Source organism: Ammodytes marinus (genome assembly GCF_949987685.1).
Source record: "Ammodytes marinus genome assembly, chromosome: 24".
In the NCBI taxonomy this organism is placed as follows: Eukaryota; Metazoa; Chordata; class Actinopteri; order Uranoscopiformes; family Ammodytidae; genus Ammodytes; species Ammodytes marinus.
Window position 1 is genome coordinate 2897123 of NC_137228.1, and position 17758 is coordinate 2914880.

The 17758-nt window shown below is 40.6% G+C and overlaps 1 protein-coding gene across 1 annotated transcript in view; it reads left to right on the forward strand.

The window, feature by feature from the left end:
- The window catches only part of chrm4a (cholinergic receptor, muscarinic 4a), a gene marked incomplete at both ends in the record, with an annotated part of 30698 nt that extends 21771 nt beyond the window's left edge, over positions 1–8927 (forward strand). Inside the window, 4 exons of the mRNA XM_080053043.1 lie at positions 2468–2672; positions 3535–3624; positions 4248–4532; positions 8682–8927. Of these exons, the coding sequence (XP_079909169.1) occupies positions 2468–2672; positions 3535–3624; positions 4248–4532; positions 8682–8927 (826 nt within the window). The remainder of the gene's footprint in view (positions 1–2467; positions 2673–3534; positions 3625–4247; positions 4533–8681) is intronic.
- Between the last annotated feature and the right edge of the window lie 8831 nt (positions 8928–17758).

Genomic DNA, 17758 nt, shown 5'->3' on the forward strand with positions numbered 1-17758 from the left:
GATTTGGGGAGAAAATGGCAGTTGGGATAGAGATTCGAATCCAAATACCTCAACCGCTCCACTTGTTCTCTTTGGTCCCTCCCCTATGGTCCCTCCCTGACACGCTCTACACCGGGGGTCACTAACAGGCGGACCGCGGTCCGGGTCCGGACCCAGACGCCGTTCTATACGGACCCGGACCTGTAGTCAATCAATTATTTAAGTATTTAAAATTTTGACGGGGCGCTTCTATTTTGACCGGCGCAGCTTTTCTAGACTTTACGGTACTGGTTTCGCGAATCAGGAAATGCTTTCGAGTTAAGCCATCCCGCCTACTGCTACTCAGGCAGCCAATCGAATCTGCATTCCCGGCTCAGGCTGGCTCACAGACAGAGACAGTGAGCTATCATGCGAGAGATGTCAGAGAGAAGTGCAAGAATTACGAGAATTTCAGCGAAATAAGTCAGATTAGAGTGAGAAAGACAGCGGGAGGAGAGTGAGAGACAGCTTTCTCTCTCGCTCGCCCGCTCGCTCACCGGCTCCGTGTGTCGCGAGCGAGTTAACGAGCGATCAACAGCTGAGTTTTTTCCTATTATTTACTATCTATGGTTTTTTCCCCTTTTGCAAGACTGGTGAAAACCGGTCAAGGTGCAATCATGTGGACTCTCTATTACCCTGATGTAGACCTATGTGTGAATGACACAGACATAAGATTGACATAATCACCAATCGCCAGCAGCACTGCATCTACTGCCCACAACAGCAACAGGAAAAACATTATTTAAAAAAAAAAATTGTATGTAGTTACAATTATCTACATTTTAAGTTTTACATATTCTTAGTAATGGCAGAATTTATAAATACAGGTTAATTTTTTAGCAAGATATTTGGCAGTAGCCCCCACTAACATTAGCGAAAGCTAGTGGTCATCCGTCCCTCAGTCCAGTTATCTGGCTGCTAGCAAGTTATGTTGTTTTGTTAATTTTTCTATTCATCTTAACTATATTAAATGTTGACCTTTTCTTTTATTATTTTCCCCAGAATGCACCAGAATGCTCCGATTACATTCTAAAAACACAAAAAAAAATTACTGGGGGGGAAACCCCCAGACCCCCTACAGGGGTTTAGTTTCTGACATGTCACTTTTTCAGAGCTTTTCAAAATTGCAAAATAAAAATCCAGTATTAGACAAAGTGGGAGATTACTATGTTAAACAAACATAGTAGGTATAGTGAAGTTTAGAAATGATACATTGAAAATATTTCTCAAAATTATTTAATTTTTCAAAAATGAATTATATATTTTATCTTTATTTTAAGATTATTATATTTATTTTCACCATTTTATTTTTAAATGCAGCCCTTCTCTATGAAGAGATTAGTTTCAGTTGAGTCACTTAAATAATACATATATCTTCAGTATTATATATCTATAATTATTTAAAAGTGAGAATAAATATTGTTGAAATGTTTTTGAATTGTTCTTTCTATATTGATCTGACAGTCAGTTGTTAATTACATGCAGACGTTGATACAACTACTAGGCTACTTCACTATATATCACACTGAATCACAACGCAAGTTAGACATTATGATGTTCCGGACCTTTTCTTGAGGACATTTTCTCTAACTGGACCTATTTGAATTTTAGTTGAATACCCCTGCTCTACACCAACAAAGTCGTGCCAAAGTGAATGGACAGTCCCAACAGCCAATAAGAACAGAGAATCGGAGCCTCGCTCTGATTGGTCAAAGTGTACAGCTCATGTTAACTTTGACCAATCAGAAATCATATACCCCAGCTTTAAAATAAAAACATGTATATATTTAAACTATATTTGGCAATGGGGAATTTGTGGGTATTTTCTTTATCCAGATTCACCTATTGCCTATTTAATAAATGTTTGAAAAGCACAAGTGACCTGAATATGCTACATTTTGTAAATCATTTGCATTTTACAACTATCATGTGAAAAGAGATAGCAAGTGGGTCAACTAACCACCAAGTAGCGCCAGCTGCCAAACTGTCACATTAATTAACCATGTCCACACTTTGCTGCACAACCGACACAATATGTTTAGCAATTAACGATTATGAATGTTCACATCTGATGGGCACAGATTACACAAGTTTACGCACTATACCTTCAATTGTGTTAATAAATATTTTTATCCCTGCGTTCCAATACCCATACTTCCATACTATTTAGGATGCCAGAAAAAGATTTAGGATGTCCCAATACATGCACATCAATTGTAGTATGCTGAAAATACATAAATGCCCCCACTAACTCCAATAGCATTTTGGAGTATTCGTCTTTATTCTTGACATTTCTTGACATAATGAAAAAAATCTGCCTTGTCTGATTTTTTTTCTCTCCTGTGTCCCTAAAACTCTTCTGTACTTTAGTATGTAATGTAGTAAAAAGAAAAAGTATGTGAATTGGAACGCAGGGTAACACTCCAATGCTTTTCTTGTATACCCCCAGAACTCCCAGCTTGATTAAGAGTCACTTGTTGAGGCAGAACAATAACAATGAGGCCTCGGGTCCGCAGCCCAGTCCCAAACCCAAAGCCAAGCCCAGTGTGGAACCCACCAGCCCGGTTGTGGAAGCCGTGAAGAATGGCACAGTGGAACAACCTAAAGCAGTGGAGATCAAGCCTCCAGCGCAGCCTAGTCCTGGCCCCACACAGGTACCTGTTCATACTACATTTAGATCACTGGTTACGGGGCGGTAGGATGGACTAAAGGGGGCTGATTAGGAACCACAAGGTAGCTGGTTCGATCTAGAGCTGCAACGATTAATCGATGAATCGATTATTAATCGATTATTAAAATAATCGCCAACTATTTTGATAATCGATTAATCGTTTCGAGTAATTTTTGAATAAAACATTTCCAAATTCTCTGATTTCAGCTTCTCAAATGTGAATATTTTCTGGTTTCTTTAATCCTATTATGACAGTAAACTGAAATATCTTTGTGTTTTGGGCATAACAATACATTTGAGGACGTCAACATGGGCTTTGGAAAATGTATCAAAATTTTTCAACATTTTCTGACATTTTACGGACCAACACACTAATCGATTAATAATCGATTAATCGAGAAAATAATCGACAGATTAATCGATTATCAAAATAATCGTTAGTTGCAGCCCTAGTTCGATCCCCGGCACCGGACATGAGGGTTTTATTTGTAAAACTAGCTGTGGCTGGTATTACATCTACGGTGCACCACCATCTCTACCATTGTGTCCTTGAGCAAGACCCTTAACCTCAAAACTGCTCCTGGGGGCGCTGTACTACGGCTGACCCTGCGCTCTGACCCCCTCTGGAGTGTGGTAACTTGAGAGGGGATATGCGAAGAAATGACTTTCGATATACTTTGTGTAAATTGACAAATAAAGAAACATAACTTATTCTAAGCAAGAGTTGTGAATTTAGGCTATAACACATTTTGATTGATAGCTGTACCATCTATCTATCTATCTATCTATCTATCTATCTATCTATCTATCTATCTATCTATCTATCTATCTATCTATCTATCTAGGAGGAAAAAGAGAGCTCCAACGATTCGTCGACAGCATTTATTCCCCCCACAGAACCAAAGGACAACACCAACAACGAGGTGATATCTGAGGTTGGTGTCCAAAAATAATTTGTGTCTATTCGAATTCTATTCCATACTTTCTTTCCAAGAGGACTGCACTCACACATTCCATTGCCCTTAAATGCCCAACCTTGCCAAAACTTGCTATAAAAAAAAGTTTAGTTTAGTTTAGTTTTATTCGTGCAAGATAAACAAGAGTAAAATAGCAAAAAAATATGCACATAGACATACCTAATTGCACGGGTGGGGGAAAAAAGAAATCCCAAAGGGCTCATAAAGGATGCCCACTAACATTAAAGGTTCAGTAAGTTGAATGGTCAGTTTAGCTAACTTCCTGTCAGTGACTGCAGTTAGCAGTCCGCTAACTGCAGTCAAGTGTGATAAAATGTGATAAAAACCATCAAAACAGACATTGGGAAGGATTTTTACCTGATCCGCCATTGTAGGCGCATACACGTTCACCCATCTGTCGCTCTGCACGTGCACCGGCAGTGAGACGGGTTTGTAGCGTTCCATCTTCTGATTGGTTATCAGTAGTGGGATCCCCGAAAAATGTATTTGCCGATTACATGCAGAGCGGGTGACTGAGAGAAAAAGACAGAAAAAAAGAAGAAAAAAATAACAAATCTCTCTTATGGTTTTTTCCGCGACAGGCTGCGACGACAAATTCCGACGTCCTCGCCGCCAACACGGCGGCCAACGCCGGCGAGCCAAAGGTCGCCGCCGCCGCCATGGGGTCAAGGTGGTCCAAGATAAAGATCGTGACCAAGCAGGCCGGGGACGAGTGCATCACGGCCATAGAGATCCAGCCCCCGGTGGAGGGCGCTCAGACACGCTCCATCCCCATCAGCAGACCCCCGACCCTGGCCAGGAAGTTTGCCAGCATCGCCCGGAGCCAGGTGAAGAGGAAAAGACAAATGGCGGCCAGAGAAAAGAAGGTAATGTTAAAAGTAGCTACAGATATTAAAGGTGCTCTGAGGAACTTTCAGCTTTTTCTTAATTATTACGCCCCCCTTTGGACAAAAGTGTTTTTACTACGCCAGCTATAGTTCCAGGGGTTAGGGACCCCATGATAAAGTCATTAAGAAAAACTATATAAAAATAGCATTCTTTTGCACTGATGGTCTCGTTTGCTGTTACATGTAATTTTCTTTCATCATCAGAGGAAAAATTAGACTGTCTCAGAGATATTTAAAAGTTTCTTGTGACACCTTTAAAGCATTAAAGGTCACCTATTGTGCAAAATGCACTGTTTTCATTGTTTTTCAAAATTAATGAATTCTCCAATTCTCTTTCTGAAAACCTGTGTTCAAAAACCCCCATTCGGATTTCTCTACCCTTATGATGTCACAAGGGGAGAAGCCACCCACCCCCATTAACACACCCCTAGATACCCCTGAATCTAACTGGCAGTTGAGATTCATACCGATGAGATAGACTCAGCACCAATCAGAGCGGAGACAGGCTTAGAGAGACAGGCTCTAAAACGGAGCGTTTCAGACAGAGGCTGAAAAAAAGGCGATTCAGTAATGGCACTGTGAGAAATATATATATATTTTTTTTTTGGTAGAACGCCAAATTTAAATTTTGACTCTAAAAATTTGCAAAATATGTGACCTTTAATGTAAACACAATACGGTGTGTGTTGATGGATGGATGTGCACTGCATGAGAGGGAATGTTTGTCAGTTCGGTGGCACAACAGAAAAGGCAGATGTGCGTTTATAATGAGGCTAAATAATATTTTTTTTCATACCCTAATTTATTCTCTGGGTAAAATGACCATCGTTTGCATTGGATTTTTTTTTTTTGCGGTGAATGAAACAATGTTATTGCATGGCAGCAGCATATGTTCCACTGTGTACTGGTGGGACATTCCACTCCATCAGTGTGTGAATGCTATATGGAGCAGCTGGATGACTTGTGTTTCACTCACTCAAGACGTAATTGTTGTTCGTAGCGACAGATGGCGTATTGGAAAAAATGCAACTCTAGGCTTTGTACCGTACACAATACATTTGAATTTTTTGGTTCAAGCGCATCTCATCGCAATCACCGCACTTGAGATGCACTACACAGCAGTGGTAAGGCAAGGCAAGTTTATTTATATAGCACAATTCAGACACAAGGCCATTCAAAGTGCTTTACAGGGGCAAGATTAAAATACATAAAACACATTAGAAAAGCGAATTAATAGAAATAAAACATTTAAAAGCTAATGAATAGAATTAGAACATTTAAATGCAATACAATTTCAGGTTAAAATGGAAACAGAAAAGTCTTCAGACTTGATTTAAAAGAGCTGAGAGTTGCAGCTGAACTCAAGTTTTCTGGGAGTTTGTTCCAGATATTTGGTGCATTAATTAATCCTAGATTGCTTGTGGCATGTGAAAAAAAAAATTGAAACTGAAAACAGAATATATGGAAATAAAAAATGTCGGACAGAAGAAATTGAAAATCTCATACAAAAGCCAAAGATCCTCTTCTGTGATGTTATAAAAAAAATCTAAATAAACTATGGTGGCCCTGAGAGCTCAATGCACTATGCCGTGCTTCTGCCTCCCAAATAGCCAATGGATAAACTGTGCAAATGTTAGCGGTAAGACAGCCAGCAACGCATACTGTGTGTGTGTGTGTGTGTGTGTGTGTGTGTGTGTGTGTGTGTCTGATTGATCTCAATTGCGCTTCTTTCTGTTATTTCCCTCTAGTCTCATGTTCCTCTTGTCTGTGAGCCTGTTATAAAGTGTGTTCATAAAGCCACCGGCATAATAATAAGATACTTCTCACGGCTAAGTGGAAATATTGAACGTGTTTTCTCAGTCACACACACACACACACACACACACACACACACACACACACACACACACACACACACACACACACACACACACACACACACACACACACACACACACACACACACACACACACACACACACACACACACACACACACACACACTATGGCACTGTGTGAACTATCAGGCCCCTAGGTCAGTTAAAAATAGCCCATTGAATCATTCACAGGGGGGCCCAGGCTAAACATGTTTAACTTTTGCTGCAACACAAAGCATCACATGCTGTGTTGTATTCATTGGACCACACTAATGTAGCACTTCTCTACTTCAACAGACAAAGCCATGTACAATGTATCCTCTTACTCACACACATATTACCTTCAGAATAGTGCTGAAAATGCTTATGCAAAGTTAGTGGATGTAAGTAGAGAATTTTGGTTCAGGTCATTGAAATTTTTTTTTTTTAAGATTATGGCCGTTAAAGATGGTTGTATAAGCGAACATATATACAGACGCAAAACAGACAAGTTTAAGTCAAATAAACAACTTAATGTACATTTGGGCTGTTTTTTTTTCAAAAATAGTATGAAAAAAAACTCTACTATTGCCAGCAGTGTCTCACTTTAATTGCGTGATTTTGCTAAGCATTACACAGTCATCTCAGCCTTGAGATGCCGTTGATAAGCAGGGCAGGGATTTTATTTCATGGCTTATGTAAGTACGAGTAGTTTAAATAATATTGAATGCCTTGTAAATCAGATCAGTATAATAAGACCTTGGTATAGTGCTTGAGATAATCAGTGTTTCAGAGTGCACTTTCAGCTCTGCTTGTGTTCCTTTTAGCAGGCTCACAAATTGCTCACTTTTCAAATCAGCCTGTGCTCACAGCCAAAGTATACAAAAGCGTCACGTTTTTTTGAATGCAAAACAGCAACAATCTTCACTCTAAATTAAGAGTCAACTATAATTAAATAGATTTTCACACCACAAAGAAACAAAAGAAAAATGGAATGACAGCTCTAGCAGATTATCGGGGCTTTTATTTTCCTTTTTACACTGTTCTCTGTTGTGAAAGCTGTACCTTAAGATGCAAGTAAGATTTTTCAATTAAAAACAAATTGGAAATGTAATACAAGGGGGCAGAATAAAAATACAAATGCTCTATATTGGGCTGTTTTTTTTAACTTAGTTTTCGAATATTTCTGAACACTTATTTTCAATCAGATTTTTGTAAAAGCTTATTTATTTGTTTAACATTGGCAGACCCTGCATATAGGTTGCATTCCAAATCGCATACTCTTTCTTTTTTCTATTCTACATACTACATCCAACGATAAAAATAATCTAGTTAGGATGCAGTAGGCATACTATTGGGACATACTTTACTCTCTTATTTCATCATAACATTGCGCCTTGATCTTGCCTCTTGCTTTTATATCCGTCGCATCCCTGTTTGTTTTCATATGGAGGCTTCGTCGATGTGACGTCACTTCACGTGCGCAATGGATTGTGGGTCAGAATCGCCCAAATAGGATGCAGTTTTCACTAACAATCTTGGCCGCATGAAGTAGGACATCCAGGTACTTCTAACCATCCTAAATCTGGCCACCAGAATCGGGACATCCTAAATCTTTTTTCTACATACTATATAGTAGAAAGTATGCGATTCGGAACGCAACCTTAGTTTAAAAACGTATTACTCTACATGTAATTCTTTGTATTGAATAATTCTATAATCAGAAATCAGACACAAAATATTTTATGACACAAGGACACCAAACGTAAGACTAGAATATGTGTGTAAACCAAACTTTGGGGCCCTGCTGCTGTAATCGACAGCAGTGAAACAGTAACTTTTCAACTACAAACAGTGTTCCAGGGATCCAAAGTTCCTTTTTTTCAGTTATGAGAAAATACCTTAGGTCACTTCCCTGACCCACCAAAAGTTACATAGTGCACCTTTAACTCCACCTACGATGGCCTAGAGGAAAAGGTGGCCGACCAGTAACCATGAGGTCGCTGGTTCGATCCCCGGCACCAGACAGGAGGGTGTTAGTAGTAAAACTAGCAGTGGCTGGTATTACGTCTACGGGGTCCACCATCTCTACCATTGTGTCCTTGAGCAAGACACTTCACCCCATACCGCTCCAGGGGCGCTGTACTATGGCTGACCCTGCGCTCTGACCCCCTCTGAAGTGTGGTAACTTGGGAGGGGATATGCGGAAAGACACATTTTAATGTTACCACTTACTAATAAATTAACTTTGTGTTGTCTTTGTCCTTGTAAGGTGACCAAGACTATCTTCGCCATCCTGCTGGCCTTCATCATAACGTGGACGCCGTACAACGTGATGGTTCTCATCTCAACCTTCTGCCAGTCGTGCGTGCCCGACACGGTGTGGGCCATCGGCTACTGGCTGTGCTACGTCAACTCCACCATCAACCCTTGCTGCTACGCTCTGTGCAACGCCACCTTCAAGAAGACCTTCAAGAACCTTCTCCTGTGCCAGTACAAGAACATAGGCACCAGATGAGTTGGAAGAAGAAGAAGACTGTAACAAAAAGGTGGGGGTGGACTGGGGGGAAAATGGGGGGGTAAACCAACTTCAAGAAAAACAGGGGAAAAATGATTAGAAATAAATATTGTTGGAGCGCTCAAGATCCAGCACATAGTCACATCCCCCCTATTGGTACATATAGTGTTAACCCTGTATGAGTGTTAACCAGGGGATTCCTTCATGCCCCAGTTTTCCCCTTGTAAGATGGAACACATCGACACACTGGACTGGACATGAAGAAGGAGAAAAAGAAAATGGCCGAAAAACAACAGTGGAATGGAGGTATGGAGTGATGGAGTGATGGAGTTTGAATGACAGGAACTATGAATGAAACGCAGAGGGACAACACTACGGCATGGATGGATGGATGGATGGATGGATGGATGGATGGATGGATGGATGGATAGATTGGTAGAGTGGATGGATGGATACATTTCAAGAGGGATAGTATGAGAGAAAGAAGTCAGCTACAGAATGCTAACTCAATGTGTTGTGACGGTGGTCCCTACCCTAACTCAAGAAGAACACAAAGAATACTGTGGTTGACGAAAGGGTGTACATTGTCTTATCTATCTGCTCTTATGAGGTGGTACTGTAGGCAACTGGTCCTCTTGATACCCCCTATCTCCTGCCTAAATGATGGGTTAGTCAAATGATTCTCCAGAAGGCTGACAAAGGTAGAACACAAAATATGACAAGCATTCAATCCCAGAATACAATATCGGAAGGACCTATAGTTTGACCAAAAATAACCCCCCGAAACCACATTATTTCCTGACAATCATAATATTTCCTCAATCTCCCCAATGTATTAATATTAACCAAGACAGCATTGTAAAAGGGCACACATGTAGGGTTTGAGCGCCCTTGGTCATCGGGCTAGCTTCAATCGTCACATAATGGAATGGTGTCCCATTTCGACCATCTGCCCAAGTGTCAAGTTCCACTGACACTGTGTGGGCGATTGGTGTCAACTCTTCTATATGAGCCCAGCTGGTTGCAAACCTTTTAAAACGCAGCAAAAGAAAGTTAAAAAATCAAATCAAATAACCTTCCCTTGTCCAGGGTTAAAGAAACAAAAAGGTACAAGGTGAGATGGAAAGGGGTTAGATAAAAGGGCAAAGGGGAAAACGTTGTGGCAAAGTGAGTGACAGACGGACCGATAGATGGAAGAAGGACGTCCTTTAGTAGAAGGGTTTACTCCAAAGAGAAGACATCTGCTGTGTGGGGGTGAGCGACCATGTTTTTCTCTCTGCGAATTGACACATAGGTTGCGTTCCGAATCGCATACTTTCTACTATATAGTATGTAGAAAAAAGATTTAGGATGTCCCGATTCTTATGGCCAGATTTAGGATGGTTAGAAGTACCCGGATGTCCTACTTCATGCGGCCAAGATTGTTAGTGTTGAAAAGTGCATCCTATTTGGGCGATTCTGACCCACAATCCAGTGCGCACGTGAAGTGACGTCACATCGACGAAGCCTCCATATGAAAACAAACGGGGATGTGACGGATATAAAAGCAAGAGGCAAGATCAAGGCGCAATGTTATGATGAAATAAGAGAGTAAAGTATGTCCCAATAGTATGCATACTGCATCCTAACTAGATTATTTTTATCGTCAGATGTAGTATGTAGAATAGATAAAAGAAAGAGTATGAGTTTCGAAACGCAGTGTATATCTCTGTACAAAGATGCTTTATCTGTAAAACAATGGCTGATGACACGCTGTGAGTTATACATAGGGAATTCTGTTCAGGGTTTTCATTTATTTTAGAGACTGATATTATTCGTGCCTGGAGAACTGAATTTTGCCAGCAGTCAGCCAAAGTGCCCAAAAATATCCTTGATGTCTCAGCATGGCTTGGGCTGGGTTTCTGTCTAGTTATAATGTGAGTGTGTCGACTTAGTGTGGATCAGGGGCTCCCTCAAGAACATAGTCAGATAACTATTGCTCATACTGAAGAGAAGAGAGGAAAATGACATACTAAAAGCTAGGATGCTTGTACCTTTTACAGTGCATGTCCCTAGTGCAGTGAGTGTGTGTGTGTATGTATGTATGTATGGCAGTCTTAAAGGGGCGCTGTGTAACATTTTAAGTAATTTATTAGCTAAAATCAATATCCTCATTCATAAATATGTCCTCATTGGTGTAAAATCCCCTCTGCCAATAATCTGAATTATCCTCCTGAGCAGAGAATTACAAATATTAATATTACATTTTGTACATTGAGCGGGTAGGTCTTATGGAGGAATCCATGTTTTTGGAATGTCATCAGGTGCATTGTTTAGAATTTAGAATTGTCGTTGTCCTTGAAGGCCACTGTAGCTTCTGTTATTATTCAAAAGGGGTGGGGTTACCCAGGGAGCGTTGCATTCTAGAACTTTCTTGATGATGTCATATTACACAGTGTAATGTGTATTTTAACATGGAGTCAGCGATTCTGGAAAACGCTTGCTCTTTATTCCTTTCTAGAGTCAAATCGCTATATCAGCCTGTCATTCGCTATCAAAGGCAAGGCAAAGTCAAAATTTTTATCGTCACATCAGAATCAAAATGGTGTGTATCACTGGCCCACGGTGCAATAGGAACGATAAAAAATATAAGTAGAATAAAATAAACCTCAACAATATTTACATTAGATAAATTCCAAATACTAAGTAATGCAAAATGATTTTTTGTACAATATAAAACAGTATGTAGAAAATAGAATAGAAAGTAAAAAGTAGATCAGTTAAATTGAAATTGACCAACAAACTCCTTTGCAGATTTTTTTCCAAATATGGACTAAGCATTAAAAAATAGATACTGTTGTTCTGGAAAGCAAAGTCAAATAAATCATAGAAATAGGACATTTTAGAACAAATGCTCTGTACCTCAGAGCAGTCACCCATTGAGACACTCCAATCTAGTTGTCACTCAGTGCGTTTACATGCAGACTCATAATCGGATAACTAAACGAATAAGACCGCAACAGGACTTTTAACCTGCATGTAAACACCTTTATCCAATCTACTTCGGACACAAATCGGCACAATAACGGACAAGAGAAGTCGGATAAGAACACCTAGATAATTCGTTCATTGTCGGCTTTCTCTCTGCATGTATACAGGGATCGGACATCGCATATTGGACTTCTCGTTCTGTGCTTGTGTGCCTGCGCGTGATAGGCTACACCATGGGTTATTGACGGAAGAGAAGCGGACGTGGCTCTAAAACCACTTGTTGAAAGCATGGTTGAAAGGGCTACAGCGCCACCTAGCATAGTGGAGACAGCCATGCATCGGACATTTATCCGATTTCTGAAAGGCCATGTATACTCAGACAAGTGACACGGTCCGTTCGAGTGTCTTGTTCGATATATGTGATAATCTAATCTAGTTGTGCCATGTAACCGCACTGAGTGTCTACACGAATAAGACTCTCCTCCCACCACTACAATTAGTTAGGGCAAACCCATCTTTAATTACGTCATACATCTAAATATACGCAAAAATAATAAACTGCAACCCACTAAATCACTACGCTGATTTAAGATCCACAGATAAAAGTTGTTTCTTTAATTCTAGCTTTACAAACAGGATACTATCTCTGCTGCCACTTGCCCGTTTGGTTTTAAATTCAATTCTGAATTCTGAAAAAATAAAAAATAAAATTCTCTCAATATTTACAACAGCTCTAATAAAAACATTCATTCTTGGAGATGTATCAAAAAACATCTAAATATACTTAATTTTAAAGGTGCAGTGTGTAATATAACATCATCAAGAAAGTTCTACAAAGTTCTAGAATGCAGCGCTCCCTGGGTAACCCCAACCCTTTAGAATAATAACAGAAGCTACAGTGGCCTTCAAGGACAAGAACAATTCTAAATTTTAAACAATGCACCTGATGACATTCCAACTATGACACTTTCAAGATGGCGGCACTAGGCCTTGGTCCAAAATATGCAGAAATAAGGACATATATGAGACCCTTTCTAAGGGAAAAAATAAAAATAAAATTCAGCTATTATGCACTAAATTAAATGCACTTATGGATATTATAATTACTTTCTACAAAATCTGCTAGGAAATAAAACCCAAAATTCTACACACTGCAGCTTTAAATCTTGTTTGTGTGAGACATTGAGAAAGATATAAACTATAGTCTAACCCAGGAAGACTTGACGGTGTGTGTCTTGAAGTGCTCCATCAAGGGTTTTTGAAATGTGTGTGTGAAATCTTGTAGACACGGTGTCGAGGCACGTTAGTGTTTTGGTAGTGAGAGTACTGGGGGGTTTAACCTGTTCTAAAAGGGCTCTGCTCTCTCTTCTTCACTGACTCTTTAGACGGTAGCGTCGGTGGGCCTTTGATAAAGCTTTCAACAAGGTCAAGAAGAAGAAAAAAAGGGCTAGCACGCAAGATATCGACCGGTGGGGGGAGATATTTCTGGGTTTTATCTATTCAAAGTGATTTCTATTCCACATAGACACTGTTAGGTGACTCAGATATGAGCAAGACACTTTTACTGGTTGGATAAAGTTATGAATGGATTTAAAATGCATTAGGAACACATTATATATAGCATAATAACGTTGATTCATGCTAAGTGACAGCCGAACACAAACTATGATATTACTCTGCTGTATTTCATTGGATACAACATTGCAACATATTCATATGAATGAATGTCGGTGGCATTCAAGCCATCGCAAACGAGGTGACACAAAGCCGATTAAGCTTATCAGCGCAACAACTAAAAAAAATAGACATATACAGAAGAAGGTATAAAATCCATGTGCGATCCCCGAAGGCTTACCTCACCTAGATGGGCCAACAGTGTTGTTGTAACTACTCAGAATTCCTCATGGGGGGGGACTTAATTTACGCACTATAGCTTTAAATGTTATACAGGTAAAAGATTTTTAGTTTTTTTTTTACTATGAATATGTTTTTTTACATATTTTAGGCAGAACCGGGATCATTAAGAATATGACTTTAACCTAGAATATAATCGTGCGACTATCACACCATGTAGGAAACAAGGGGAAGAAGTGAGTTCCACAGAGACATTGCAAAGGGAAGACATTTCTGTGTTGTTGTCAGATCTTCTCAGGGGGAGCCAGCCGAGAGGAGCATGTCAAAAGCTTTTGATGATCCATTCTTTTCTCTCCCTTTCTCTATTCCTTTCACATTTCTATTCATCCAACTCTCACTGTGTGTCTCTCTCGCTAAGCTTTTGCAAAATGTAGAACGTTATTTTGGAGCACCTTAGAGCAAAATACAACCGCTAATGGCACGGAAATGTATTTAAATGATCATTATTCTTAAAAGGACTCAATAGTGGATGGACATTTCCGAATGGTAAGATGACCATGACAAGCTAGCACCGACGTTGAACTTAAAGGAATACTTCACCCATACGGAACCGGCGTTCAATCATTACAAAATCGCTATTAAAATAAATTGAATGAGGTTTTTCTTCCCTCAGTCTTCCCTTGGCCCAGCTGTCCTGTTAATCCTTAAACCTACATTTTACCATGTGTGATGTCACACATGGTAAAATGTAGGGTTTGACAGTGAGACCATGAAACACTCTTTCTGTGAGGACACGGAATATTTCAGCCCGGTGAGGTGCGGGCACGGAATATTTCGGCTCAGTGAGAATGGTGACTGATTCACTCACTGCAATCAGGTGTGTGTGGCACTGATTGGCTAATTGAGCCCAGGTGTGAAGAGGTTATATCTGCCCTGAGACCCCAGTGCTCTGTGCTGCTCATTATCTCACCTGCTTTTTGTTTTCTCCCCTTCCCCTTATTCGCATTAGTGATTTAGTGGGTATAATACACCTTGATAAACCGGTAAAGTAGGTCTTTTACACATTTTCTTAAAGGTGCAGTTTGTAATACTGGAGTATTTTAGCTTCTTCTCGTGGTGGGATTTCTAGATTGGTAGAATTTCCATTCTGTTCTACTGTAGGAAACATGGCGGTGCAACATGGCGGCCTCAGCGCCCCGCTCCTATGTAGATACAAAAGGCTCATTCTGAGGTAATTAAAAACAATATATAGTTTTCAAGAGATTATACACTCCTAAATTTTCCATTTCTACCAAGTCTATTCTAAAATATAAAAAAAAACGGCAATAAATTCTACACACCGTACCTTTTAATATAAGCTCTGCTGCACCTACCCTTTGACCTCTTAGCCATTGGAGATTACTATACATAAAGACATTGGCTTATTGTTGGCCACCACTTACAGTGACAGCTTTTATTGTCTTGTTGCAATAAAGATCAGGGTCAAAATGGCGTGATCACTGACCCCATTATTGTAGAAGAGATATCCTCAGTCTCATTATTCACTGCATTTCAAAATAAAAGACTGTTGTCATACTGTTGTTATTGTCATATTTATAATATAAATGTTATATTATAAATATTACAATCATATGTTCTAAGATTTGTCACCACTTGTGTTTAACCTCCTCTGAGGAACTTTGAAATATTCCTTAAACAGTCCTGTAACAGCTAAACGAGACCATCAGTGTAAAGAATGCTATTTATACGTAGTTATTATTCATGCCGATGTTAGGACAAGTTCTCCAAGTAAGTTTTTTATTTTTTAAAGATAATTTTTTGGCATTTTCAAGCTTTTTAAAAAAAAAAAATTAGATATTACAGAGTTCCAAGTAACTTTCAAGATTTATGGCAGGCAGACCGGAACATCCTGTCTTTATGAATGCTACTTCATCAGATTTACTTTGCTTCACCATGGTCTTATTACCATTTATTAATCTGTCAGTAGTCACATATAGATGCATTACGTCGTGGCCATGCATCCTGCTGTCTCTCTTTCACTTGATTCCTTATCAAAGATCGTTGCCATCTACTTAAAGTTCCTGTTAGCCCCTTAAAGCGTGGCTACAGGTTTAGTGTCCCGGTTGTCATGGTTAAAAAACAGCACAAGATATCTTGCCTTGCCAGCTCTGCACTGTCTTTGAGGTAAAGCACTACATCACGAAATATGTACAGCTGAACTCACTAACAGGAGAATGAATATTTCTGGTTTGGCGTGTGTAGCTTGGATTATTTCTCAGTGGAGGTGGTTATTGGTGCCATGACTTGAAGAACTGTATCCCCCTGAGAGAAAGAGACAGAGAGAGAGAGAGAGAGAGACATAAGCCCCTTTTACACAGAGATTGCGGCATATTGACGGAACAACATCACTCCAAAATGCCGGCTTTGCTTGCTTCTGTGTTATTTACACAGAACCAAGCAACGCCGGCCTGCTGGCGCATCAGTAGTCCCTTTTACACAGCGCTCCGGAATGAAAGAGGTGCTTGTAAACAGCGTCAGGTGTGACGTAAACATTTAGCGCCGCGCCGGTCAGCTGCTTTACAACAACAACAATGGCCGGTGAATTGAGAGCAGAAGTGCTGGAGCTTGCAGTAAGAGGGCCGTATTTTACTGTCCCCACGATGTGCCAGTTGATCTCGCTACGCGCTGAGTCCAACATCACTGGGACAGTTAACCAAACTGACTAAATCAATCCGACCGCTTCACCTCTGTGTGTGTGTGTGTGACAGGTTGGTTGTGAGCGAGTCTCTTTGTGAGGGCAGCGATCTGCCAATCAGACATACACATACACATACACACAGTGTGTGAAGTCACGTTACTGTAGACAGAAATAAAGTGTGGATATACGCTTAGACTTAGGATAATAATAGCGGCGGCGGAATGTGTTAGCAAAACAGTAGCTCTGTGGCTAACAGCTGAGCCGGAGCCTTCAGTCAGCTGAAGCAGACAGTCTAGCGGGGCGAGCAGACTATTCCCCGTTACTAGGTCGACCTTCAAGCTGAACAAGAGCCCTCCGCTGCGCGTCGGGCTCCTGCTTCAGCTTGTCGGTCTTTATTTCTAGCAAGTGACCCGTTCGCTATACTTTATCCCTTACTTAGCCTAGCCTAGCTTTCCATTGTACAACTTCTCCTGGGCAGAAATAGACTCATACACTCTGCAAAATGAAGCGCGGGGGTTTGGATTGAACAACGGACCTTATGATCAGCTAGAAGATTATACACCGTTCCTTTTATTTGGTGATTTTTACGGGACATCAGGCCGCCGTGGTTAATGTTAAACACACGTCCTTCAACTGCTAACATGGTCGCATGTTTAGAACGTAGACTATGGAACGTCAAACGCCCCCCTGTTCCGCGACAACAAGCTGGAGCATTTAAACAGAGAGGCGGAACTGATCGTGTCGGGAATCTTACTACCCCCCGAGGTAGTAAAATTCCCGGAACGATCACTTGCACCTTTCTTCCCTCGTTCCGCAACTGTCGCATTTACACAGCTGGGGGGAGGGCCGAAAGGCCGGCATATTCCCGGCTTTCACTGGCTGTGTAAAAGGGGCTATAGAGAGAGACAGGGAGAGAGAGAGAGAGAGAGGGAGAGAGAGAGAGACATGGAGAGAGAGAGAGAGAGAGAGAGAGAGAGAGGGAGAGAGAGGGAGATAGAGGCTGTTTTGTGGTGCAGTGTAGGCAGATCCGGGCACAGTGGGAACCAGAGGCAGACTCATGCAGTGCTTTGAGGATGTGGCTGTAACAGTACGTATAACAAAGTATGATTGGGGCCTTTTTTTATTTTTTTCATTATCCTGTAACAATGGAGGGGGGTGAAAAAAAATTGTTCACCCACTTCCAAAGAGCTCTCACCAACTCTACAGTGATTACTTTTCTATCACCTCGAGCAGGTGTTCCTGGGTATAAAAACCCTGACGGCACTATATGACAAAGACGGCTGTGTGTTCATGTGGTGGTGACGTAGGG